We start from the raw sequence: 24,162 nt of genomic DNA on the forward strand, positions 1-24,162 counted from the left end.
ACCGGTGGCGGTGCTTCTGATTTGAATGAAATACAAATACTCGATACGTCAGTGTTGAAAGAAAGTATCCACATTCCCCCAATCAAACTATAACGCACTTCAACGACTGCTCATGACTGTACGATTCGGAAACAACAGACTTGTATTCTACAGTAAGTTGCCACCTCCGCTGCAGCGAACATGAATGACCTCGATCGATCACTAGTTGGTGTGTTCCTCTTCTCGGGTATGTATAGCACCGCTTGTTCGTTCGAGACATTTTCATCAACATATTTCAGGGGCGGTTTTGGGCCTCTGCGCTCATCTAGCAAGCCAATTCTTGCCAAACATCCACAGTATGTCCTAATTTCTTGTGGCATATGAACACACTGACGTTCGACGGCAGGGGACTTTTCAATTTTCTCGCTTATTGTACCTTCTTTGACCATATTCGTGTTCCTCTTGCTGTGCGTCTCGACTACCAAGAGTGGCTGTGAGAAAACTAAATCCTACCGACTATCTATTCGCGTAGGCTGCAATGGGCTCAACCCAATATCGAGGCTGTGGCTCTGTTCATTTTGGGGGTACTTTGGCTCGGTGCGTAGTGGTAGCCTGGTGATATCAGTGGGGCCTAATCAAGTTTTTTTTCCCGCTCCAGCATTGGCGGCATGGGCGACGTAAGTGACAGTTGGGGATTTCAACTCAGTATTTTGACTTGCCATTACAGCGACGTTATTGGACACATTCAATGCGATAGTTTGGGTGGAAGCACCGTTGTAACTCACAGTGGTGAAAGTAAGGCTTCCCCCATACTCTTCAGCCCGTCATCAAATTCACCATTAACACCTACAGTGTTGGCGTCACAATGGTGCCGCGAGATGAAGGTCATTCAGGCTTTCTCCTGGATGCTCTTTATATCCTATACTTTTGCACTTATTATCCTGATCACTCTCGTTTCGCGTGCTCAAGCATTTGGACGGTTCGAAATTTGGTCGGAGCCCATTCGGGGTAAGTATTTTATTGCTCCATTTATTTACTTCCGAAATTGATTTGTGCATGACCCGAACAGAGTTACCTTGGTTTGGCGAAGCGCCTGGATACTACAATACTAGCGTGGCGGGAGCTCCATCCATGCCTCAAGCTCCTTACATGGGCCAATATCCTTATACTCAACAGCCGGGTGGTGCTCTTGTTATCCAACCGGGTGTCAATGGACAGATGCCCTCGATTACCCAGATACCTATTTCACAGCATGCTTGAAGACAAAAAAAATAGCCTTCTGTCCTACTTTTGTTATCCAAGTTGGTTAGGCTTGATCTCTTCATTTTCTGACCTGGGGGTTCATGTCCGCACAGATGCCGCATGTAAAAACGTGTATGCCTCGTGTGTCAATTGTATCGTAATAATATACGCATGAAATTTAGGGCTACTAGTTTGGGTTTCGTTCACTTCACAACTACATTCTACCCACCATCTATAACATGCCTCTCTTTCGTGACAGTCCAATCCGCACTGGAGCAATCGGTAAGGCCAATTCGGCGGCACTCGAAATAGAGTACTGAATGCTAGAATGCAGTTGTCACGATGCTATTCGTTGGGCACTATGTTACCAAGCTCATGTCTTCAGTTTGTGAGTTGCAAAATCACCATTGGAAGGGCACGAAAGATCAATAAACAATACAGTTGCCTTCCACCTGACGCAAACATCGGTTGCCGTGCTGTCAATTGCTACTTTACTCTTCTTGTAAGTGACTGTAATATGCTGGGTTGTGGGTGGACAGTGATATGATCGAACAGGGTGACGATGCATAACCGGAGAGAGGCGCAATTCCTATCACAGTCTGAACAAGAAATGCTTCTCATTGGTGGGATGGCGCTGTTCTGGATTGGTGGGTATTTCTCTAAATGCTAGCCAACCACGTGGGTGCTGATAGTATGAAAAAGCGGCTCTGGTAGCCTGGCGAGGGCTCCGAGGAGGGGAGACCAGCAGCGCGCCGTCGGACGTGGGTTCAGCTGGGAGAGGAAACAGGTACCTGGAGGACTGGCCATGCCGCAAGAACGATGTGTACTGCAGGGTCGAGGAGTACAGATATTGGTAGACACTTTGTAGATGTGACACAGGAATAAACAAAAGGCTCACGTGCGCGGGCGAGTGCAGTTCGCCTGCTGCACGCTTCCTCCTTCCTTCCTCTTTCCTCTTCCCCCACGCGTCACTCCGCCGTCACCGCCTTCTGGATGGCGCCCAAGTGCGAACCGTTATGTCATTTCAGCGACAGGTATCCACTCGCCCTACAAATCCGACCCTTGCTGACTCCATTCCAGGCTCTATTTCACCACCTTTCCCCATCCACCCCCCAAACCGGAAGTCCTCAACAGACTCGCCGCCGATCCAGGAAATCAACCTCGCATTCGCTCATGCCCGAGGGGTGGCCCCTCCGCCTCTCCCGATGATAACACAACCTATTTCTACTTCACCATCGACGACCAGCTCCTTTATCTCTCTTTCTTCCAGGACTGGGGTCCGTTAAATATCGCCATGGTCTACAAGGCATGTATCTATATCCACGAACTGCTTGAGGTATGACCGCTATCACACCCTGCCACCTCGTGTTCCTCACGTGTGCGACTCAAGGATAAGGATCTAAACCAGCATCGGCTCGTTCTGTACGCGTCTGATGATCCCCGTAAGAAGGCTAATGCTGCACTACTCATGGCCTTATATGTCGTGAGTATCCCCTTTTCTTTCTACTCCGTGATTTTCTTCTAAACAGCGTTCCTCAGATGATCGTGCAGCGGCGTGCCCCATGGGAGGCTTTTCATCCTATCGCTGAATTGGAATTCATGCCATTCAGGGATGCGGGACGGGGCCCCTCTGACTTCAATCTCAACATCCAGGACTGCTTATGGGGTGTGTGGAAGGCGATGCAAAACGGGCTTTGCGACATGAATGAATTTAGCGTTGAAGATTATGAATATTACGAAAAGGTTGAGAATGGAGATTGGAATTGGATAACGCCGAGTTTCATTGCGTTTGCGTCTCCAGTTGATACCAACTGGATTAAACGCGAAAAGGAGTTTAAAGAAGGCAGAATCGCCGCGGCGGGATCTACCCTAGGTCCACCCTCTGCCCATCCCAAAAGCCTTGCTCTGCAACGCAAATTGCCGACACCTTTCCTCAACTGTCTGGATTACTTTGAAAAACGCAACATCAAGCTGGTCGTACGCCTCAATACCGAACTTTACGATCGAAATACCTTCTTGGATCGCGGGATCGATCATATGGAACTATACTTTGATGACGGAACAAATCCAACTGATGAGATCGTGCGAACATTTATAGACGTAGCGGACCGTGTCATCGAGAATGGAGGAGTTGTTGCCGTTCATGTGAGTAGCATTCATATCTTGAAGGCTATAGTTATCCTCAGAACTTTGATAGTGTAAGGCTGGCCTAGGAAGAACAGGGACTCTCATCGGTGCATATCTCATCTGGAAATATGGATTCACAGCCAATGAAGTCATCGCATTTATGCGTATTGTGCGGCCGGGGAGCGTGGTTGGACCTCAGCAGCAATACATGTACCTCAAACAACTGGAATGGGTGAAGTGGGCCGCAGCTGATGAAATGAAGAAACAACAAGCTGCTGCTATGAAGCCGGCGGCGGCACTTGTTACTCCGGCGACACCACCAGCCGATACGGATGAGGAGATGGACACCCGACCGGCGACACCACCAATGAATACCGTATCATTACCTCCCGTTACCCCCAGTCGACATGTCGCCACAGCAGCTGCGAAAGCCAAGTCAATTGCACCTCCTGGACAGCCGCGGAAAACTCCTAAAGCAAAGAGGTTGGTGGAAGAGACAGAGGAGGAGGAAGAGAATGATGCCCTGCCTGCGCTGAATGTACCAGCCACTCGCAACAGATCGAAGACGGTGTCAAAACCGCCGGTTACTCGTGGCGTTGCAGCATCAGAGCAGCGACCCACGCGAGTTACGCGGTCCACAGCTGGTGCCGCAAACATTCGTCGAGCCGGGACAACAGCTGCCACGACAACGTCAGACTCACCGTCCAAAGCAACCAGCACGAAGCAGGGGCCGAACAAAATTCCTCGACTAGCTACTACAAGAACAACTGGTGCAGCGCGAGCAGTTGCTACAACGACCACTAGACAAACCTCTACCCGTGTTCCCCCTTCCCCAATACTTTCTCGTTTACCCACCCTCGTACCTTCCAAACGGCCACATCACACTTCATCATTAAGTGAGGTTACCGGGACCGTAAACCCACTCAAACCATCAGGCGCTGTACCTGTTGGCTGGGTAAATAACACTACCGTCGTCAACCCAACACATACGACCGAACGACCGAATTTGAGAAGCGTCAGACGTCGCCGAAGTAGTTTTAGTAACGCCGACGTCGTGGCTTGATCTACGTTCTTTCTTTTCTGGTTACATCGTGCTCCATTCCATGGGTCTTGTTACTCAACCGGGTCACCATTTTTTCCTTTCTGGTTTTCATGAGCAATAACCCCTCTTCCTCCACCTGCCAATTACCTTCATCTGTTCACTGTTCTACAGTTACAATTTTACGAAATCTCTGTGTAGTATTGCGTGCGTTCCACTACAGATACGCGATTGTATATATTTGATCATCATACCCGAGGAATTTCACAGTGCCTAATTTCTCACAACAAAGGGATTACGATCTAGCAGAATATTTGTGAACACATTCCAAAAACCAGCGAAGGTCCTCCGGATCGACACCGGGTGTAATTCCGTGTCCCAGATTCGCAATCCAACCCCCTTTGCCTGACTTAAATCCTTCAGCCATACGCTTGACAGCTTTCTCGATAGCGTCTCTCCCGCCGTAGAGAACTGTGGGGTCCATGTTACCCTGGAGAGTGACTCTATCTCCTACGATCTTTCGTGCCTCAGCTGGGTCTATTTGCCAGTTAATGCCAAGGACGTCGTATCCGCCTTGCTCCGCAAGAAGTTCGAGGGAAAGATTAGCACCCTTGGCGAAACAAATCATTGGCACAGCAGGAACCTTCTCTGCGGCCAGGCGAGTGCGAACGTTTCGGGAAATATACTGGAGGGCTGGGAAGGAGAATAGCCTAAAATCATGAGACGACAATTCGTCCGCCCAGGAATCAAATACCTGCACAAGCTAGAAACATATCATTGGCATTAGAAGCCAGTATATGATGAAGCTGACTACCGCACCTGTGCGCCTGCTTTGATTTGCCCGACAAGGAAGTCGACACAGACTTCAGAAATCCTCAAAAGCAAAGCATTGGACTCTTCGGGATATTTGAAGAGCCATGTTTTCGCTTTCTCGAACGTTTTACTCCCTCCGCCTTCGATCATGTACGCGAAGAGTGTCCAAGGAGCACCACAGAATCCAATCAATGGAACCTTGCCGTCGAGCTCCTTCCTCGTCCGCTTGAGTGCCTCAAAGACGTAACCTAATTCCTTATTGATATCAACGACCGGTGATAGCTTCTCCACGTCGTCGGGGGTAACAAGAGGTTCGGGGAAGTGTGGCCCCGGGTTCATCTGAACTTCCATTCCCATTGCTTGAGGAACTACAAGTATATCACTGAAGATGATAGCAGCGTCAAGGAGTCCTGAATATCGTTCGATCGGTTGGATTGTAACCGCCGTTGCTAATTCAGGCGACCGGCAAACTTCGAAGAACTCGTGCGATTGCCGAATTTTTCTGAATTCTATGCAGGTGGGGGAGCGTAGACGAGTCCACGATTAAGATCCGAGAGCTAGTAGTTTAATTGAATGTAAAAAAATACCTGGCAAGTATCGTCCAGCTTGACGCATGACCCAGACAGGTGCGCGCTCGGTTTCCTCTCCTGTTTGCCAGTATCAACTAGTGAGGCCAAGTGCGCTGAACTGGGTATACCTCGAGCCGCGCGCAACATAAGGTCATTTTTGAGAGGAGGGAAGGCTGATTCCATCTTTTGCGAGCTGAGTGCTAGGACGGGTATGTCGAGGATCTTATCATTCTGAGCCTCGTATTCCATATTCTCACGGTTTTTCGGCATCTTGCCTTGCCTTCTTCCAGTCACCAACGATATGTCTGCAATCAACCCAAATAAGCTTGTTGAAGAGTACATGGTGGCACTTGCATCACAATATACCCTAACTTGACGCGTTTCAACCTGTCTAGGTTCAAAAAATCGGGCGAATTTGAGCGCATACGTAGAGAACTCTTCGCTCAGTTTCAAGGAAGTGTGCGTTCGACAGCTACCTTGGCAAACAGAGATCCACCTTACAGCGGCCCAAGGGTGGTTTGAGTGAATTCAAATCACGCGTCGAAAATGTGGCTCGCCAGCGGTTAACGAACGACCATAACTTGCTTTACATGCCCCAAGAATTCATTCACCGTGAACTAATGCAAGAACTGGACAAGTCAGTCAAACCTTCATTTTATCCTGATTTTTCTCTAATTGAGTTAACAAGATCGCAAATCGTAGAGGGCTCAACATCTGAGCTTCCCATGCTCAGTGACTCAGCGCTCTCTGCGAGAATTAATCTTTCTTTGGAGAAGATTCTCAAAGATCAGGGTATCACGGTCAAGGGTGTGTTCTTATGATACATTAGACTACCGATTTCATCGATAAACTCTTCAGCAAATGCTCCTGAGCCAACTAAACACCAGGATCCTCCTTCGGAACTGGTTTTGCCTGGCAACGGTGGTGATGAAAAGAAGACCCGTTGTCACTCCCCCAAGGAAGCAGTTACGCAAGCTCAGGCTTCTGGTGGATCTGGCATCCGATCATCAGCCGCCGAGATTTCGAACGGAGGAGAGTCTTCTGCTCCAACCTCAGGACACACGGAAAAGACAGGACAAGGAGCAGACCCTAATAGCATGGACGTTGATGATGGCTAGGGGATCCGGAAAGTGTAGGAATTTATTATGTTCTCGGTTTACTAAAACAACACTTATACCAATAAAGAAGAAGAAAAAGCAGGCCAAGATGGGAAGATACATAGATAAGTCTGGCTACCGCCTGCATCGCATAATAACAATAATATACTATATGTTTTGCTCATCTTCCACCAACGATGTGACTCCTGGATTTCTTGGCTTAATAGAGCATTGGAATGTTTTCGGACGACTACATTCGGTATTATTGAGAAGAATCCCAAAAGCTGTATGAGTCGAGCGAGCCTTACCTTATGGTCCCTGTTGAATATTCGAGGATGGGTTCAATGGCGACACCGTTAACTACTTGTGTCTCGATGTCCAAGGCAGCCAGAGACGTCGCACACAGTATGAAGACCGAAGCATCTGCGAAATGAATGCCTAGATACAGGTCAGAAGGCAGAGCATGACCGTTGCCAACGAGTACACTCACCAGGGCAGACTCTAAAAAAGAAAAAAGGCTAATTGTTAATCAGAGATATTTTACAAGTTGGAACCTCGCTGACCTTCTTCCAAAACCAAAACAAAGGTCCCGGGGATCGCGCTCCACAATTCCTCCATTCTCCGCGGCAAGAAATCTTTCCGGCCGAAATTCGTCTGGTTTGCTATAGGTCCGCGGATCGTGTGTAAATTTCCTGGAGTGAATGCGAGTTGGCAAGCAAATATTTGAGCATAGCTAGTGCATACCAGATATTGGGAATGACCAGGGTGCCCTTGGGAATAAAAAAACCTTCATGGACATCGTCTTGGGTCGAGCGGTGAGGCACAGCTATGAGAAAATGAATGACCGTATTACATGACTAACAGCGCAGGCAGCATACCCAGGGGTACGACTGTATACCACCTAAAAACTTCTTTTACTAGTGCATTGATGTAAGGTAGAGAGTCACGGTCTTCGAAAGTGGGGAGTCTATTGGTGCCCACTACTTCGTCCAATTCCATTTTCGCGCGTTTTGCAACTTGCGGATAGAGTGTCATAGCCAAAAAGAAGGAATACACTGCAGAAACTGTCTGTGGCGCACTCAGCAATTAGCCGTTAACATAAGGGAACGGCTGCTTACCGTGTCAGATGCCCCAGAATACATGCTTGCAGCACTCCAGCAAATATCCAACTCATACTGGTGATTAAGCTGTTTTTCTCCCAGTAGAGTAGAAGTAAACGATGCTGTTGCTCTTCCAGCGGCCTATCATACAGAGAATGAAGAATAACACGGTCATGGTTCACACATGAACATACCATTTGTTCTTTGACAAACTCGTACGGCCGACCAACCATGTCACATAATGTTGATCCCCAGGCAAGAGCTTTGTGGCGAAAACCTGCACCTGGAAACCAAAGAGGAACGTGGCGCACTTCGATAGAAGCTGGTCAGAGACTTCAGGTTTAGAAGAATGGATTAGCTCACATGCCGGGATAAGATCTACGAGAAAGCCTCCCGGAGCCGTCGCGAGGGAAAACTGTTCTGTTGCCTGGTCCGCCAATTGCACGAATGGGTCCTTGAATTCCTGCGCTTCGTATCCATAAGTAATGCGCAGAATGGTCGCGCCAACCGTCCTAAAAGTATGCCAATGAGCATAAATAGACCTTGACTTGGAGTAATAACAATACCTCCGGATGTGTGCAGAAAGTTTGTTGGGATCTTCGAGTACCTGACGGATAAATCTTCGAGCTTCTACTTCTTCAATCGGGTGGAACTGCTTCATCGCAGCGCCGCTACCAATAAGCTTGTGAAAGAACCGTCTGTAACGGCGGAAACGGTCGCCATAGGGGAGGAGCACGAGCGTGTCCCTCCAGCCCACAAGCTCACCGGCCATTTGAAGGGTTGGGCGGTCCGAGTATATGGCACCTTTCTTGTCTAGCATATCCGTCGCTACCTGCGCAGAGTTGAGTATGACAAAAGGTTGCCCGAGTACGGTGACGGAGCAGATATCGCCTATCCCGGGAGGTCATCAGCCCTGATATAATTCTGCATATGAACAGCTAGGTCCTACCATATTTTTCGCCCCATTGAGAAAAGGTCAACCATTCCTTTTCTATAGGCATGTCGAGTATGTTTCCAATGAGCGGTAAACTAGGTGGTCCAGGAGGAAGAGAGAGAGAAGATCTCTTGAGAAATAACGAATAAAATATGAGCAGACCAAGCAGGACGAGCATAATATCTAGAAGTAATATATAGCCAGGCATAGCTGAAGCGAAAGGAGCGAGGGCGTTTGCAAAAGTGGCGGATTGACTTTCTGGTGGGCGCTTTTAAATCTCGAGAGAAGGTTACTGCAAGAGCAGCAGGATCAAGCCCAATAAGGTACTTTACAGAAAATAGCGCTTCTCTTTGATCCCAACTGTACTGCCGTCGAAGTCCGCGGGCGTTTTCTCGATGTCGGTCAGATTTAGACCACGAGGCAACGACAGTCATCAAACCCATCGGACAGAATCTGCGGAGATCCAGGTCTGCACCAGTCGCCTGTTCGAGCTATGAAAGACACAATATGAATTGTCGACTTATCCAGGCCCCAGGGGTTTCCCTTGGTCGATGTTTGTTCATCTTGCCAAACGTCCAACCTGAGATGTATGGCGAATCTGGCTGTCCAAGACAGAGCTCCACTGACAGTCATGCCAGATACAAGATCCCTGCAGGAGATGTGTCGAGACGTAAGGTCATACCAGGTCATTCCACCGTACTTTTGATCTACGAGAAGCCTCGACACGAGGCGCAAGTGGTTGTGTCATTGGATGAGAATCCCAGGGTCAAGATCCTAGCCTGGTCCTGGCTTAATACTTTGGGCTTGTTTCATACCTGTTTAGAGCGATGGGTACCGATGCTCCAGGACTGCGTCGCAAGTCGGACGACATCTTTCCTTTCCTTTCGGGAAGTTTCAAGGTGACATGCAGAGGATCAGGATATAAGATAAGGACCGGACGCGTACAATATGGAATTACCAATGTCAATAGCGCCGGAAAACACCGACTTCGCTGCGTGAGCGCCCGAAGAATCTCGGGGGACCTGTCCACGCAACCCCAAGGATTCTCGCTGTCGGACCCTTTCAATCTGGTGGTTTAACATTAAATGATTCCAAGAAGTGAAATGCACATTAGCGGAAGGAATCTGAATCAAAGACAAATGCAGGGTCGATTATTGATATCATGTACACTACGGCGTATTGGAGAATCTTTGTAGTCGAGATCCTCCCAGTTGTGAAAGGCAGAAGAAAAATTTGTACTGGAAACTCGATAGGTGGCGGTGCGCCACCCGCATATCATATGGGACGGTGAGCTTCTCGCTTGATTCCTCTCATTCCAAAGTACCAATCATGCTTCTGAGCGACCTGATATATATTTCGCCTAGATCTGAACTCCACCTTGTTCATTAATGGTTTGCATCCTTCGGATCGATTTGGAAATACAACGCTGAGCGGTGCATTCGGAACGGTCACTGTTGGCGAGTTGCAAGCAAGGGAATTTACTTTGCTGTCAGTCCTCTTTAAGGATTATAACAGCCCTGCTCGAGAATGCTTCTTACAGTTGCTCCAAGAGTCAGGAAACAAACATATGTATAGGAGATGACAACGTTAGATATAGCTTCCAATCGCAGTAGTAACAACTAGTATATATTCCCCTTATCTAGTCAATAGCATAGATGGAAAGTAAGAAATCAAGAGTACGTTTCCAATAACATAGTCAAAAGATGGTCGGAACAGAATGCGGCAGTCAGGTCGACCACAAGATAGCATTCGACAAGTTACCAGAGCAGAGGATTAGATGCGGGGCTAAGATGATGCCATGTGCCGCCGACCGAGACAGAACTGAGTCTTAACTTTATGGCCGTCGAAAGTTACCACCAGGCTCAGGAAGATCCCGACCATTGCGTGGAGGAAGATAATCACGAGGATTTCCACGAGGAGGCAGAGCTGGAGAACCAAGGTTGGCGCCAGAACCTGGACCACTAGCATACCCATTGGAAGGATAGTCGTATGAAGGGCGATTAGGAGGTCGAGGAGGACTTTCCGAACGATGCCTTAAAGTTGATCTACATTAAACCCGCAGTTCCATATTAGAGGACATGAATTACCTGAATCTAGCTGGAGGTTCCGCAGGTCTATTGAAATCATTGTAGCGATGTGGAGATGGTGGCCTGCCTCGGTAATCAACATAGTCCCTATACAGCGGCCAGTTTTTAGCTTCCGCGAGAGACCACACAGCCAGCAACTTGCCTTGGAGGCAATCTTTCAAAGTCATCTCGCCCGCGAGGTGGAGTCCTAGCCCTAGGTGGAGGGGGAGGGGGCGGATAATTTCCATAACGCTCCCCACCCCGTCTGTCATACCTATCATAAGGAACGGGAGGAGGTGGGGGCGGTGGCCCACCATAACCACGGTATATAGGGTCTGGAGGAGGAGCATAACGACCCCGGTATTCGGGCGGAGGATATCTCTCTCTTTCTTGGGAAGGCGGTCTGCGTCTGTAATCATCGTATTCACGACGAGGGTCCCTATAGTCTCTGGGGGACGGGGGTCTTCTGAGAGACGGCATGTAATCATAACGAAGATCTCTGGGAGGCGGAGGAAGAGGATAGCGAGGTTGATGGTAGTCGTCTCGAGGTGGAGGTGCCCTTGAGGAGTAATCTTTTTGAATCCGGTCAATCAAAGGAGGATCATGTTGTGGTGGACGCCTCTGGTATGGTCTGAAATCGTTCTCATGGTCACTTCTGGGTCAAAACATCAGGTTCCAAGCACTTACAATCCGTTGTTACTGGGACACTCCCTGATATGCCTCGTGAGGAAAGATGTAGTCGGATAAGGTTGCTGCTCACCTCGCCCAATGTCCCATCTGGCCACATCTAAAACATGCGCCGGGATCACCTGCAAATTTGGCCGTACGGCCACCTCCGTGTGAGATCTCGACCTTGATTTTATTGCCCATGAAATGGCCCTCATTATATTTGGCAACGCTTTCCTCAGCGGCTTCGCGAGTGTCAAATTCCTACAGGTACAATGAATCAATCATAGAAACACAAGTAAGAACGGTACATACCACGAAACCATAGCCAACCCTTTGAGTGATATGAATGACTGATACGCAACCCAAAAATAAGCGAGGACATACTTCAGTTCGATGTTAGCGATGCCACCGATTTTGCCGAAGCAATTGTGCAAATCTGCTTCCCGAGTATGTTCAGGCAGGCCACCAATGTAGACCTTGTTCGGCTGCGAGCACAGAAGCATAAACACCAAGTTCCAGTCACAGTGGAGATTATTAAACGTGGAAGACAGTATCGTACTGGGAGCCGCCCCAAGCTGAAACTAAGATACAACGCCCCCCAGGATCAGGCAGACGACAGAATCGAGCACAGCACTGTCGAGGAGACATAGAGATAAAGACACGGCCGAACGAAGAAAGAATGAGGTGCATAGAAGAGGACGGCGTGGAAGAACAGGGGGAGATAGAGAAAAGCTAAGCACCTTGACTTGCTTGTGGGGAGCGTCCCGAATAGTATCATTTTTACTGCCAGACAAACTGATATTTCCAGCACTGGAAGCACGATTGTAGTCTGTGTTTTCAGGTTCCTGGACAGGACTGTGTTCGTCGGTGAGCAGGGGCGGTGGATGGGAGGATGGAGGGGGCCCAGCAGCTAGAGACTGTTCTTCAGAAGTGGACCAGCTTGCAGTCTGCATCCTGGCGTCCTCTGCAGCGGCCATGACGTGACCTCCCAGTGTTCAAATTCTCGCTCATGTGTATTTCAAACTCCGACGGTCCGTGCATTATCGTATTAAATTACATTCCTCATGATCATAGATTCAATGGGTATAGATAGATTACTGATAGCCTGCTGATTCTTCCCCTCCGTCAAGGCAAAGATCGTGTGGTCCTAGAAGGTATTTGAGGCACCGACGAACTGAAATATGATCATACTCGTCATTGGCTGCCGATGCGTAGATAACAGCTCATTCACCTGCTCACCTCGAGGTCCCGCATACTATGTTGATGGTCCCTGGTCAACTCTTGCGTTGTATTTATTTTGATTGAGATATTCGCTGGTCGCTGCTTCAGATGTAAGTTCCGCTGGAAATATGAATGAATGAGGTAACTTCTCACCAGAAACGAAGTGGTGTTGAACGCGGGTTGACAAGACTTGGTAGCTGTTTGGAGGGAAAATGAGAGCTCGTCGCTGTCTTCCCCCAGGCCCCGAATAGCAATGCGTGCATTTAGTGTGGCCAGGACAGAATTGCTGTACACTGCATCCCAGTGAACAGCTGAAAAGATATAGTGAATAACATAACGCACATCTTCCCAAGCTGAAGTAAAACGCAACATAAATTAGGGTGTTTTCCCATATAAGAATCTAGGGTGCGGGTCATGAGTTGTCTATTATGATACAATACCCCACTCACCGACACAAGAGAGGCAATGGCGCATATGCTAGTAAACACGCCAGTACTGACAGTAAATACAATCTATTTCGTAGTGAGTATGTCGCGGACTAAACCATATGATAACATACGAGCCGAGTTATCATGGTATCAGACCTACAACGCAATTAGCCAGAAGGTCGGTGATTTCTACAGAGGATACCTACTTCTTGAAGCCCGTCCGAGAGCGTTGGAGGAAGAAAAATAGAGAAGCCGCAATGAAGACATCTGGCACCACGGCAAGAATATTCACCGTTATTGAAAGCCCCTTAATAGTTCGAGATCCACATCACATGGGTTAACCGGTTTTAAGTGGGAGTAACCATACCTTCAATGCCTTCAATTCTTCCCAAGTGCGTAATTGCAAACTGCGCCACAGTTTTGAGTGCCGTGGCAGGTAAGAGAGGGTATAACTCACGCCTGTACTGTAAAAGCTGTAATTGCACATTAGCCTCATCCGGAGCAGAAAACCACACAGCTATTCACCGATAGAGCAACCTGAAAAGAGCAAGTTCATTGAAAAATAATTGATAAATTAATGAAAAAAAAGACTGACCAAATTCTGCGACGACTAAACATGCCTAATCGGATATTAGTCTTCCTCCTTTTACATAACCATTCTAGGAACTTACAATGGTGCTCGTTATGTACAAGTTGTTACCGCTTACTATTCTCGTTCATGAGGGTCAGCATACGGCGAGCTATAGAAAAGGAATGGAAATGGAAATAACATACACCTCCAGACCCGTAAAGTAAGGAACCTAGATACAACGCTGCAATCAGCCACCACCACAACGCATATCAGGACCATGACACTGACGCTTGAACCAAAAAACCGATAAGACCCTAACCAAAAATTCAGAAATGTAACAAGGTGCTCGTGAATGGCTCACGTTGAAGAGGACCTCGAGCTATAAGAAGGGTTAGAACTAGCGCAGATAGCCAAAACCATACACTCTCACAAGGATGCTCCTGAAACGAGAGTCTATCAATATGATTTTGGTACGAACTAGGAAGAAAGGGGCCAGACGAACCAAATCATATCAGCGAGGGACGTAGAATTGCTGAAATTTGTAACAAGGTAGAAGTATACTGGACTCCGGTCAGACGTTGTGTACTCTCTGCTTGTATCGAAAAGCGAACCAGTGTGACAGATTAGACACTGGTGAATCGTGTCGAAAACCCAAACAAGTCCGACCTTCAGGCCATTAGGCCAGCTGTTTTCAAGACTGACAAAATGAACACTTACGAGGGACTTGATGTACCAAACGTCCTGAGATAGAAATTTATCGTTGGCTCACAGATGGAATATTGATGGGCCACTTACCTTGGGGTACCGAGTAAAATAATAGAGTGTTTGAATGCAAGATACTTCGGTTTGGCTTTTTCAGGTTGTTTCAAACTCCAGATTGATATGCGTACCACCATACAGTCTAGACGGGCATGTTAGTCTTCGCTCAGTACAAAGTCTTTTACTTACGCTGCAGCACAAATTACGCCAATAAAGGCTGCCCCTAAACTATTCAACATAAACGTTCTCCCGTATATCGAAATGGTCAAGAAAACATACGTATTGTCTACCTTGATCAAATGTGCACCCGCGGGCATCCTGAAAGCGACCAGAAGGTGAGGAAAGGCAATGACCGACTAGCTGGTCTCGCCTCGGCCCAAAGACTTTAAGCAGGAAGGATGGTCCTCGAGAAGCCAAGAGAATCACTACACTGGTTCCATTGCGAAATCCCAAGTGGCGCGAACCAGAGCCTTGTGAAATTTCTTCTAACCGACGTACAGGCGATTCTTCACTTCTCGACGGAGAGGAAGTGGAACCACGCGCTAAACGACCAATACGTGCCGGCTGTATAGTGTCAGGCAAATTTTTAGGTTGAGGGAAGTGACCTGTTCACTCTCCGGAAGAGGTAAGACCCCGGAGACACGTCATCATTCCTGAGGTAAAAAAGCATGTTGCCTTTCTGGAAGGATTCGAAGGACTGAGGAAAGAAAGGAGAGTGCTACATTCGTCAAGCGCCACGGATGAAATGACCATCCAGTAACCGGATCTACGGGTTACTTAGACGTCTTCCAAGGATTGCAGCTTCTTTTACATAGTGAGATCTCGAAAGAAAGACCGGGGAGACGAGGCTGATACGTAAAGCATGTGGCTTTCAAAAACAATGAATTGGCACCTCATGGCATCTGACGCGACTTCAATGTCTACTGGCAGAGTTCTGGGATTCTTGAATGTCTTAGGGGATTGTAAGCACTGTCTAAACACTCAAAAGATGGAATACGTACCATATTATGGCTCCCGGCAAAAGAATTTCACCCTATGGGCGGATCGACAAGGTACCCGCTTATCCGTCAGCGAATAGCAGGAATAGATAACATCGTAGAGAGAGACCATCAGGACATTCTGAGCGCTAGAAACTTGCGTATCCCGGAAATTATTACGCCGAGTGCTTCAAGGTCGTGGCAACCCATTGCGCGTAGCGCACAGACTTGTTTGACCGGAGAGCAGGCATTCTTCCTTACTCACTAATGGATGGAAAACCTTCAATTGAATGGCACAGTGTCTGCCAGGGTTTGGCGTTGTCGGTGTAAGTACCTCGATTGAGTCAGTGACTAAGAAAGATAGCATCAACAGATGCTTATGTCTGTGTTGAAAGTGTCATCACATACTTGACTGATACTATTGATTCGGGACAGCCGCATCTTTCGCTTTCATCATCTTTGTTCTTCTGTTGACGATCTGTCAAATCATCTATGATCAAAACACGGGACATTGCTAGGGAGACAATACGATCCTTCCCTTTATACCGACAGCTTTTGCTGTCCTTCACGCTGGAGCTGGCTCCAACACTGATATCAGGTCTTCATTTGCATTTCCTCGTCGCAGGTAATTGTCGGCGATAGTAAAGGATGCCAACGGACTTGGTTGCACCAGGTACTTATGTCTTCTCATACTTCCACTCTTTTATCTCCAAGATTTAATACTTCGAAGGCGAAGGTCTCGAAACCCTATCTCCAGTGAACATTGTGCGGGGCACTCATGGGCAACTGATTGCGTTCCTGGTTTTGAACGCTTGGCCTGCCCATTTTGGACTACCTGTACTCCTCGCAATCGTATTCTTCTCGAAGAAGATATACAGACATATAACGTTCATCAATCTTTGTGTGGTTTTTATTATCATTGGAATGTGAGTGTCCTGACACCTCGTTGATAAACCAAGCTTTACCCTTTCTCTAGTTCTGCCAGTCTACTGTGGGTCGTTCGTTCATATTGTGCAGCCATTTCATTGAACCCAATCAGTTTCTACGACGGAAGTATTGAAGGACCAGAACCCTCGAGGATGCTTTGTCTGTGGCAGGCTTCACTGCTCTACGGTATGCCGGGGCTGTGAGTCACTGACATACACCATAAGTACGAACCACTTACACGGCAGAAGTTCATCAACAGCAGTCTTGATGCTGGTATTATATGTGGGTTCAACATTATATTGCATTAACAACTAAAAATGACCTCAAAATCCTCAGCTGTTCTTGGTTATCAGGGCTCATTACAATGGCACAGAGTACCTTGACCGCGAACATTACCTGCAAGTATTAGCCGTGAGTATAACATTCCCTCTAGGTTTGACTGTATTTGACGAACATGATATCAGATGTCACTCTCTCCGTATGTCGTGTATATGATCTTTGTTATAGCTACAGCCATTGTAAGTCCAAGATGTCTTTGCTGTTTGATCTGCGTTGAGCGATTCTGTTGTAGATTGGTGCGAATAACCCCGAACGAGTGTCCCGCAATCGACGGTTTTTCTATTGTTCTTTAGATTTCCTTCCTCTGTAAGTGAAGATTCTTGCTTCTTGATACGGTAAAGTCTAATGAATTGCCTATTGTAGTACGAACGCTCTTACCATCGTCTCTGCTACCATACTTTTCGTAACCTTCGTTTTGGAGGGTAAGTTTTTTCATGGGCGACGTCCTTCTAAGTCTTCTGGCTTAGGACACACTATCTGCAGTTTGGACGGCCGTCATGCTCATCAAACAATATAAAATCCGGAGGGACAATATACCTGAAGTCAAGAAACTTGACATCAGTCTTCCAATCCGGATTATCATCTTTGGTTTCTACGTCATTATAGCCATGAGGTACATCTCACTTCCATCTTCTATGGTATTTCCGCTTCTCACTAAGTGCAACTTCTGCAGTCTTAGTCTTCTCTCGACCACATCGCCCGAGAGTCCCGTTCCGGACCTGATGATCGCTTCAGGTGACCCTTCTCGCTCGCTTCATTTGGTACTTTTGTTAACCTGTATCCCACAAGGTGCTACAGTGGTTCTTATCATCTTTGGCACTCAGAAAGATATTTTGGGGGTGCTCTTCTTTCGGAAAATGCATACCTCTTCTCCAGTCAGACGAGCCTACAGTATCGATCTCAAAAGCGAGTTTCCAGCTCCATAACGGAACCGGATATGAAATTGCGGAGAACGACCTTCCATTATCAATGTCTTCATGCGGGTTTGCGCCATGTAGTTTGTGATGTACATAGTTGTATTAATAGACGACTTTACGATATGCCGGGAAGAGCCGTGTACGCCCAAATGGTTTTGCACAACTTGAACAAATAAAACCTCAAAATTCTTATTGGGAAGTTTCGCGTGCTTTTACAGACAACATGGCAGTGAGTGTATCCTTGTGACAATAACTTGTTTCATGATTTTTTACCGTCTGCTTTACAGAGTCGTTGTACAGGTGTTCTTCGTACATTCTCTCGTTCTCGTTCTCCTCGGTGCGCCGTCATCCTCTCGCGTTCACGCGTAAATCAGAACTGGAATAGAACTGACCTTTGTCGAAAATTCATGTAGCTTGTCAAGACTACCGGTGCATTCAAGATGCATGGCCACTGCTGCCACAGAGGCACCGTCACCTTCCGCAGTTCCTCCAGCTACTTCCAAGGACGCGGTCATCAATAGAATTGTAGACGACATTTCGGGTTTGACTTTACTACAGGCAGCGGACTTGGTGACACTGCTCAAGGTCTGCTTTTTCGTTTTTCATTGGTTTCTACATCAATTCATGCTGAACAAATTCCTGTAGTCGCGATTAAACATTCAGGAAATTGCTCTCCCTGCTGCTGCTGCGCCGGCGGCAGCTGCCCCAGCTGCAGAAGAACCTGTTGTATGACCTTTTCCTGAAATACCGCATACCAAATATTTCTTAACGTGTCACTGTAGGCGAAGGAGCAAGAGAAGACCATCTTCAATGTTAAACTGGAGTCCTTTGCTGCTACTGCGAAACCTAAAATCATCAAGGAGATAAAGAGTCTAGTGCCCAACTTAACCCTTATTGAGGTGCGTATCTGTAATATTGTTGATGTGTAGCAACAACTCACTTTTCATTGATAGGCGAAGAAGTTCGTGGAGTCGCTACCAAAAGTGGTGAAGGAGAACCTTTCGAAGGAAGATGCAGAAAAGATGCAGAAGGTCTTCGAGGACCTTGGTGCCGTCGTTAAACTAGAGTAGTTCCGTGTTGGTTAACTCTTTTATATAATGCTATCTTAATGAATGTACACCGAATACAGTTAGCCTGACTATTAGGCTACAAATTGCGAGTTGAGGAAAGCAATAACAATTAGGCAAATGCAGGGAGATAATTAGTCTTCCAGATAGCGGTATTCAAAGCGGAAATCGCTCTTCTTCCGTTGACACCATGATCCTTCCCAGTCAAAGTAGACATATACCCCTTGTTCATACTCGTCGGTAATAGCCTGTGGTTCAGAATGCCGCTGGAACCATGTCAGATACTTGACGTGGAATCGCCATGACTGACGCTTCAACTCTTTTGCTGCTAGATGTCTGGAATCGCATGAGGAAAAGTTAGAATTGAAAAGACAAGCACGCACTGTTGGTATGTTCCCGGAAGGTAATAGAAGACGTAGAACAGTGTCTCCACATCTAGTTGGGAAAAGATAGCTGCAGTGTTCAATAAAGGATGGGGAGTTTGAGGATAATATGGCGCTGTCTGGAAAGGATTTCGTGGCACATAATATTTCGGCCTAGTAACACTAGATTAGCATCATGAAGTTGGTGACAAACAAAATAAACTTGCTTTTCCGTATCTTGTGGCTGGGGCATACTAGTATAACCACCCTCGAGCATCTTGTGTACTTGATCGAGATTGTTCATGCGGACTGAGGCTGCGGAAAATTAATGCCGAGCCGATTTTTTAGCCGGTTGTTACCTACCTTTCTGCTTGACATTCTCAAATGATACTACAAGATCTTGCAATGACCCAGGGAATGCCGAAGAAGCCGAAGAGCGGGTCTGCTGTTGTGGTGCAGACGACAGAGGTCGTTGATACCCAATGGCGGGTTGCTGCTGCTGTTCGCCCTGTGCAACTTTCACTCCAGGAGGGAAAATGGGTTGGCCTGGGGTGACACTCTGAGGAGGTGATTTCGCTCTTGTAGTGGAAGGAATCTGTTGTACTTGTTGGGGAAGTGGCGAGAGACCCGGGGCAGTCTGAGATAGAGCAGGTTGGGAGTCATTGCTGACTTGCTGTTGCGGCTGGTCTGTACTCGAGGCTACATCTATACGGTCTAGCGAACTTAACATGAATTGAAAACTGTCTCGACTTACACTTGGGCACAGCTGCGACTTTCTGGGGTGATGGGGGTGATTGAGTCTTCGCAGGAACAGCATCTGATGGAACTGGTGAATCTTGCGCGGAATACGTTGAGCCGTCGGGTTGGTGAGATACTGAGGCGGCAGAAGACAAGATTGGACTTATCACCGATGGATGCGTTAGGCTTGGCGAGGAAGCGGAGATAGAGGAATGATCCTGCATAGATGAAGGAGGTGGCACTAATGGTGAGGTGACTGCAGCCGAGGGTGAAGTTTGGGTTTGCGATGTTGCCGGTAGGTGGGTGGTTGACGATGACGCCGTCGGCACATGCGACTGTTGGGAGCTTTGTGTCATAGCTTGTGCAACGGTCGCGTACTTAATTGGAGGTAGTTGTGGCGGTTTTGGAACTGGAGCTTTTACGACACTAGACATGGATTGGGAGAAATTGAGATTCGCTGCAGGTTTCGCTATGGAGGTATTATTGAAAATTTCTCGTGAGCCTCAGGAACTAGAGCTTACTATCCAGAGAATGCTCTGGTCGATGAAAGATATAAGAATCAAAAGTATAAGGAAAGGCTGTATACGCACTTCGTAGCTGTAGCGTGACGGCCGCTTTTTTGAGAATAGGACTGTCGTCTCGTTTGCCACTGGATACAGACTCTTCTTCGTGCTTCTTGGCGGGCCGGGTTGTTTTGTCTACAACGCGTCGGGGTGAGCGCCGGATGTAAGAGTAGATAGGTGCTGACCTTCGCTCCCGCTGTCAGAACTACTGCTTTCGTCCTCATCCGCGACAAGCCCGAATTTCTCTTCTTCCTCTTCGAGATTAAGCTCGTCATATATGCCTTCGTCTTCTTCAAAGTCTTCTTCCTGAAAAAAGATGGATTGGGATTAGCAGGAAAAGGAAGGGAAGATACATACAGTATTGCTTTCTACAAAATACTGGACATCTTCTTTGAGACCCAAGACCCTGTCAGTGGTTAAAGAGCCATTGTTGAGAAGGCGGAGGACAAGTTCGAGTCGGCTGATGTGCCATTTGCGACGTTCATTCAGAGTTTCAAGGGCTTCAAGGCGTCCGGCATTTGAGCCTTGCTTGTTGCGCTTTTTGCCAGTGCCCTGTAGAGACTCGACTTCTGCTTCGGCGGATTCGATCTGCATCTGGAGTTCTTCGACCTGAGATTGCAACCATTGAGTGGCCTCTTCTTTCTCTTGTTCTTTAGGGTCGAGTTTGGTTGCCTGTATGAGGCCCTCTTTGGAAAAGGCCTTTGTTTTCATCTCCTTTTCGCAGGCCTTGAATTTCTCCATTTGCTAAGAAAGGCATGTAACAGTTAGCAAAAGCGAGGATGTGAGCGTTCATTCGCGGTGTAAGCGAGGGCTACTCACCGTCTCGATGAGTCTTCGGTTATCGAGTAGCTGGGACTTGTCCTTGATGTCGTTGCTGGCTACCCAAGTCTTAATTTGGTCTCGTAGCCGCTGAAGCTTCTTAATCTGAGTCTTGAGGTCGAGTTCGAGCTTCTCTTTCTGGGTCTGGTTAGTCGATGCCTGCATCTTCTCGTATATACTCTCGAAGAGCTCGACGCCTTCGGATACCTTCTTCAGGGTTCGGTCGATTTCGGCTAGAGCATAGTGAGACGCGTAAACGGGATGTAGGGCGGTGTGTGGCGTACTCTGCAGTTTTCTGGCAGCCATGGCGGGGCAGGGTCGTGAGTGGAGGGGGGCGGGAGGGTGGCGAGAGTGGTCAGTAAGTGGTAGTCTGCACCAGTGTGATGAGTATTAGATAAGCCACATGTTCCCGCCGTCCAGGGTCCTGTTACGGAATTTCCTGACGTCAGACGCCCGCCTGCCCGCCCATCTGGAAGTCGGGCGCGACAGATAGGGGCGCGGCGTCGCTGCAACGGGCCGACAGCAGCGAGATTGCTTTTTTATCGGGTGGCATAGAAACGGGAAACCTGGTGATTGTTGTCGGTTTCACACGTGACTGATACATGCAGATTGCAGCTCGTCGCTTCTCAAGCCACCCCCACCATGAAGTCTCTCCGGAAATCCCTCAACGGGTCCAAAGACCCCGCCAAACTCCATATCTCGACTCCCCTGCCCCCCGTCTCCAAACCCCCCTCCGCCATCTCCCCGCCCCAGAAGGTCATCCGTGCTCTCAGCACACACCGCTCCCAGGCTCCCCAGGAACTCTCCTTCTCCAAGGGGGACTTTTTCTACGTCATCAGCGATGCCCGTGACCAAGACCAGTGGTACGAAGCACACAACCCGGTCAGTGGCGCAAGAGGCCTCGTCCCCCGCAACATGTTCGAAGAGTTCGGCAAAAATACTTCGTGCGGCACTCGCTCATCCTCGGAAAATATCTCTGACTTATCTCTATCAGGATCCGCGCTTCCCAACTCGGAGCTCCTCCTCTCCATCCCCCTCCTCCTCCATCAGCAAAGTCACAAGTCTTTTATGCCATCGTACAACATGACTTCCAGGCAGAGCGCCAAGATGAATTGGAAGCAAAGCGCGGTGATGCTATCACAGTCGTCGCTCAATCCAATCGCGAGTGGTTCGTCGCAAAGCCCATAGGCCGTCTTGGTCGACCCGGTCTCATCCCCGTCTCCTTTGTTGAAATACACGACCCCGCCACAGGCAAGCCCATCATAGATGTCGAAGGTTTGATGGACAGGGGAGAGTTGCCCAAAGTAGAGGACTGGAAAAAAGCCATGCTCACTTACAAGCAGAACAGCATCCCTCTTGGCGTTATCGATACCCCCAGCAAATCTTCACTCTCTGATAGCCCTTACAGCCCCCAAGCGACATCCCCTACCACAAGCTCCCATACATACCACAACGCCGTTCCTCCTCGCCCCCCAACCCCAGAACTTCTCCCTGAAGGTATCCTTCTTTCCGCTGATGTCGTCTCTTTCCATTACGAAATGGATGAATACTGGTTCCGAATCGATGCCCTCTATCAACCCTACCCGGAATCCGAATCTTCTTCACCTCCCCCAGCTAAGCAACTCATCTTGTTCCGAGTTTACAATGACTTCTACGACTTCCAGGTCGCTCTTCTCGAAACTTTCCCCCGTGAAGGCGGACGGCACCCTCCTCATCCGCGGATACTTCCCTTCATGCCTGGTCCGGCTGAAACAGTAGATGACATACTAACCGCAACGAGAAGATTAGAGTTGGATGCCTATGTTCATGATTTGTGCCAACTCTCGAACAATGGAGCTCACTATGTCCTCGAACATCGAATAGTCCGGGAGTTTTTATCCCTCAAACCTGGCGACGTAGAACAGTCTGTTGGACAGGCCTTTGATACGGGATCCAGCGTTACACAAGACGACAACACAGTCGTAAATGATGTTTATGACCGGGAGCTTGCGCAGAAAATGGGGGGACTACGAACAGACGATGAGAGGAGTGATGGCTCAGACTATGGAGAAGAACGGTACAACCCTTCCATCAAAGCACCCTCATACGGAGAACGTGTCTCCTATGCTTGGAAGGATCAGCGGCCACCTCTTGAGGCTGGTACTCAAATGTTTGCCGACAGTCCCGGTCATGAACGATCAAACTCGTCCGCTTCATTCCACTCTCGATCATACTCGCCGCACCCGGAACGAACTCACTCATCCCAAGCAGCTCGCAATGGCAATCATTCACATACTTCGTTGCGATATGAAAATAGCTACCCACCCGGCTCTTCGACACCACAGTCCGTAGCATCTCACCACTCATCACAAAAATCATCCCGCTCCCGATCACAGTCTAATGCTACGTCTAACTTTAACAACCCATCAATATCCGCGGCCAACCCACAAACCGCATTTGTAAAGATTAAAATTTTCGACCGCGTAGCAGATGACCTTATTGCAATTCGTGTTCATCCCAAAGTAACTCATTTGGAGTTGATGGAAAAGGTCCAAGGTCGCCTCGGCGGCGAGGTCTCCATTCTCAGATATCGTGATAGTCTGACCAACACTTTTGTTGGACTCGACAATGATGTTGATCTCCGGGTATGGATGGAAGGTACGGGCAAACATGTTCTATATGCAGACTGATTTGACACATCTCGATTTCTCTTACTTCTTGTCTTGTTCTTGTCAACTTATACCTTTGAGCCTTTTATGTTTGTTTGCCTGTTGGAATATCTGCATTCATTAGTCTAGGTGTAACAATTATTGTCTGTCCTTTTAAATCTCTTATATCTTGTACTGTCTTGGTAGTTAGT

General features: G+C 48.0%; 9 protein-coding genes across 9 annotated transcripts; 4 read left to right on the plus strand and 5 right to left on the minus strand.

The window, feature by feature from the left end:
• Positions 1–47: 47 nt before the first annotated feature.
• On the plus strand, positions 48–3,643 carry AGABI2DRAFT_184607 (hypothetical protein; the record flags this gene model as incomplete). Its single annotated transcript, XM_006460049.1, has 16 exons — positions 48–152; positions 206–335; positions 386–446; positions 512–576; positions 638–656; positions 707–774; positions 832–987; positions 1,049–1,503; positions 1,556–1,609; positions 1,663–1,723; positions 1,778–1,868; positions 1,924–2,255; positions 2,302–2,557; positions 2,612–2,704; positions 2,761–3,366; positions 3,419–3,643. Coding segments are annotated over exons 12-16 (1,221 nt in total), but the record flags the coding sequence as incomplete, so codon positions are not given.
• Positions 3,644–4,682: 1,039 nt separating this feature from the next.
• AGABI2DRAFT_67655 (hypothetical protein) lies at positions 4,683–5,952 on the minus strand (the record flags this gene model as incomplete). Its single annotated transcript, XM_006460050.1, has 4 exons — positions 4,683–5,150; positions 5,207–5,709; positions 5,788–5,847; positions 5,898–5,952. 4 exons carry the CDS (start codon positions 5,950–5,952, stop codon positions 4,683–4,685), a joined length of 1,086 nt encoding a protein of 361 aa, XP_006460113.1.
• A 118-nt stretch (positions 5,953–6,070) lies between these two features.
• Positions 6,071–6,887, plus strand: AGABI2DRAFT_150079 (hypothetical protein; the record flags this gene model as incomplete). Its single annotated transcript, XM_006460051.1, has 5 exons — positions 6,071–6,105; positions 6,165–6,228; positions 6,282–6,406; positions 6,458–6,576; positions 6,628–6,887. 5 exons carry the CDS (start codon positions 6,071–6,073, stop codon positions 6,885–6,887), a joined length of 603 nt encoding a protein of 200 aa, XP_006460114.1.
• A 147-nt stretch (positions 6,888–7,034) lies between these two features.
• Positions 7,035–9,078, minus strand: AGABI2DRAFT_150080 (hypothetical protein; the record flags this gene model as incomplete). The annotated part of the gene is made up of 10 exons (XM_006460052.1): positions 7,035–7,116; positions 7,175–7,304; positions 7,443–7,558; positions 7,611–7,692; positions 7,745–7,934; positions 7,985–8,107; positions 8,161–8,276; positions 8,330–8,478; positions 8,533–8,857; positions 8,928–9,078. 10 exons carry the CDS (start codon positions 9,076–9,078, stop codon positions 7,035–7,037), a joined length of 1,464 nt encoding a protein of 487 aa, XP_006460115.1.
• Positions 9,079–10,266: 1,188 nt separating this feature from the next.
• AGABI2DRAFT_191883 (hypothetical protein) lies at positions 10,267–12,603 on the minus strand. The gene is made up of 8 exons (XM_006460053.1): positions 12,376–12,603; positions 12,020–12,120; positions 11,948–11,966; positions 11,727–11,896; positions 11,654–11,677; positions 11,130–11,597; positions 10,988–11,074; positions 10,267–10,933 (listed from the first exon to the last, which is right to left on the minus strand). Exons 1-8 carry the CDS (start codon positions 12,586–12,588, stop codon positions 10,735–10,737), a joined length of 1,281 nt encoding a protein of 426 aa, XP_006460116.1. The 5' UTR covers positions 12,589–12,603; the 3' UTR covers positions 10,267–10,734.
• Positions 12,604–12,641: 38 nt separating this feature from the next.
• AGABI2DRAFT_219810 (hypothetical protein) lies at positions 12,642–15,036 on the minus strand. Its single transcript, XM_006460054.1, has 23 exons — positions 14,894–15,036; positions 14,804–14,842; positions 14,746–14,756; positions 14,651–14,694; positions 14,573–14,596; positions 14,467–14,521; positions 14,358–14,415; positions 14,286–14,295; positions 14,217–14,234; positions 14,144–14,169; positions 14,059–14,084; positions 13,956–13,990; positions 13,880–13,904; positions 13,810–13,821; positions 13,742–13,757; positions 13,652–13,691; positions 13,491–13,591; positions 13,416–13,440; positions 13,306–13,368; positions 13,199–13,256; positions 13,010–13,149; positions 12,867–12,955; positions 12,642–12,809 (listed from the first exon to the last, which is right to left on the minus strand). Exons 1-23 carry the CDS (start codon positions 14,929–14,931, stop codon positions 12,761–12,763), a joined length of 1,002 nt encoding a protein of 333 aa, XP_006460117.1. The 5' UTR covers positions 14,932–15,036; the 3' UTR covers positions 12,642–12,760.
• Positions 15,037–17,997: 2,961 nt separating this feature from the next.
• On the plus strand, positions 17,998–18,844 carry AGABI2DRAFT_150083 (hypothetical protein; the record flags this gene model as incomplete). Its single annotated transcript, XM_006460055.1, has 6 exons — positions 17,998–18,003; positions 18,062–18,183; positions 18,215–18,359; positions 18,420–18,500; positions 18,557–18,673; positions 18,728–18,844. The coding sequence occupies 6 exons, from the start codon at positions 17,998–18,000 to the stop codon at positions 18,842–18,844; spliced, it is 588 nt and encodes a 195-aa protein (XP_006460118.1).
• A 131-nt stretch (positions 18,845–18,975) lies between these two features.
• Positions 18,976–21,629, minus strand: AGABI2DRAFT_117079 (hypothetical protein; the record flags this gene model as incomplete). The annotated part of the gene is made up of 11 exons (XM_006460056.1): positions 18,976–19,177; positions 19,225–19,343; positions 19,418–19,518; positions 19,567–19,917; positions 19,958–20,410; positions 20,463–20,477; positions 20,532–20,639; positions 20,690–20,810; positions 20,862–21,248; positions 21,324–21,556; positions 21,608–21,629. 11 exons carry the CDS (start codon positions 21,627–21,629, stop codon positions 18,976–18,978), a joined length of 2,112 nt encoding a protein of 703 aa, XP_006460119.1.
• Positions 21,630–22,150: 521 nt separating this feature from the next.
• On the plus strand, positions 22,151–24,101 carry AGABI2DRAFT_191888 (hypothetical protein). The gene is made up of 2 exons (XM_006460057.1): positions 22,151–22,267; positions 22,318–24,101. Exons 1-2 carry the CDS (start codon positions 22,239–22,241, stop codon positions 23,990–23,992), a joined length of 1,704 nt encoding a protein of 567 aa, XP_006460120.1. The 5' UTR covers positions 22,151–22,238; the 3' UTR covers positions 23,993–24,101.
• Positions 24,102–24,162: the final 61 nt, after the last annotated feature.

This window comes from Agaricus bisporus (assembly GCF_000300575.1).
Source record: "Agaricus bisporus var. bisporus H97 unplaced genomic scaffold AGABI2scaffold_4, whole genome shotgun sequence".
In the NCBI taxonomy this organism is placed as follows: domain Eukaryota; kingdom Fungi; phylum Basidiomycota; class Agaricomycetes; order Agaricales; family Agaricaceae; genus Agaricus; species Agaricus bisporus.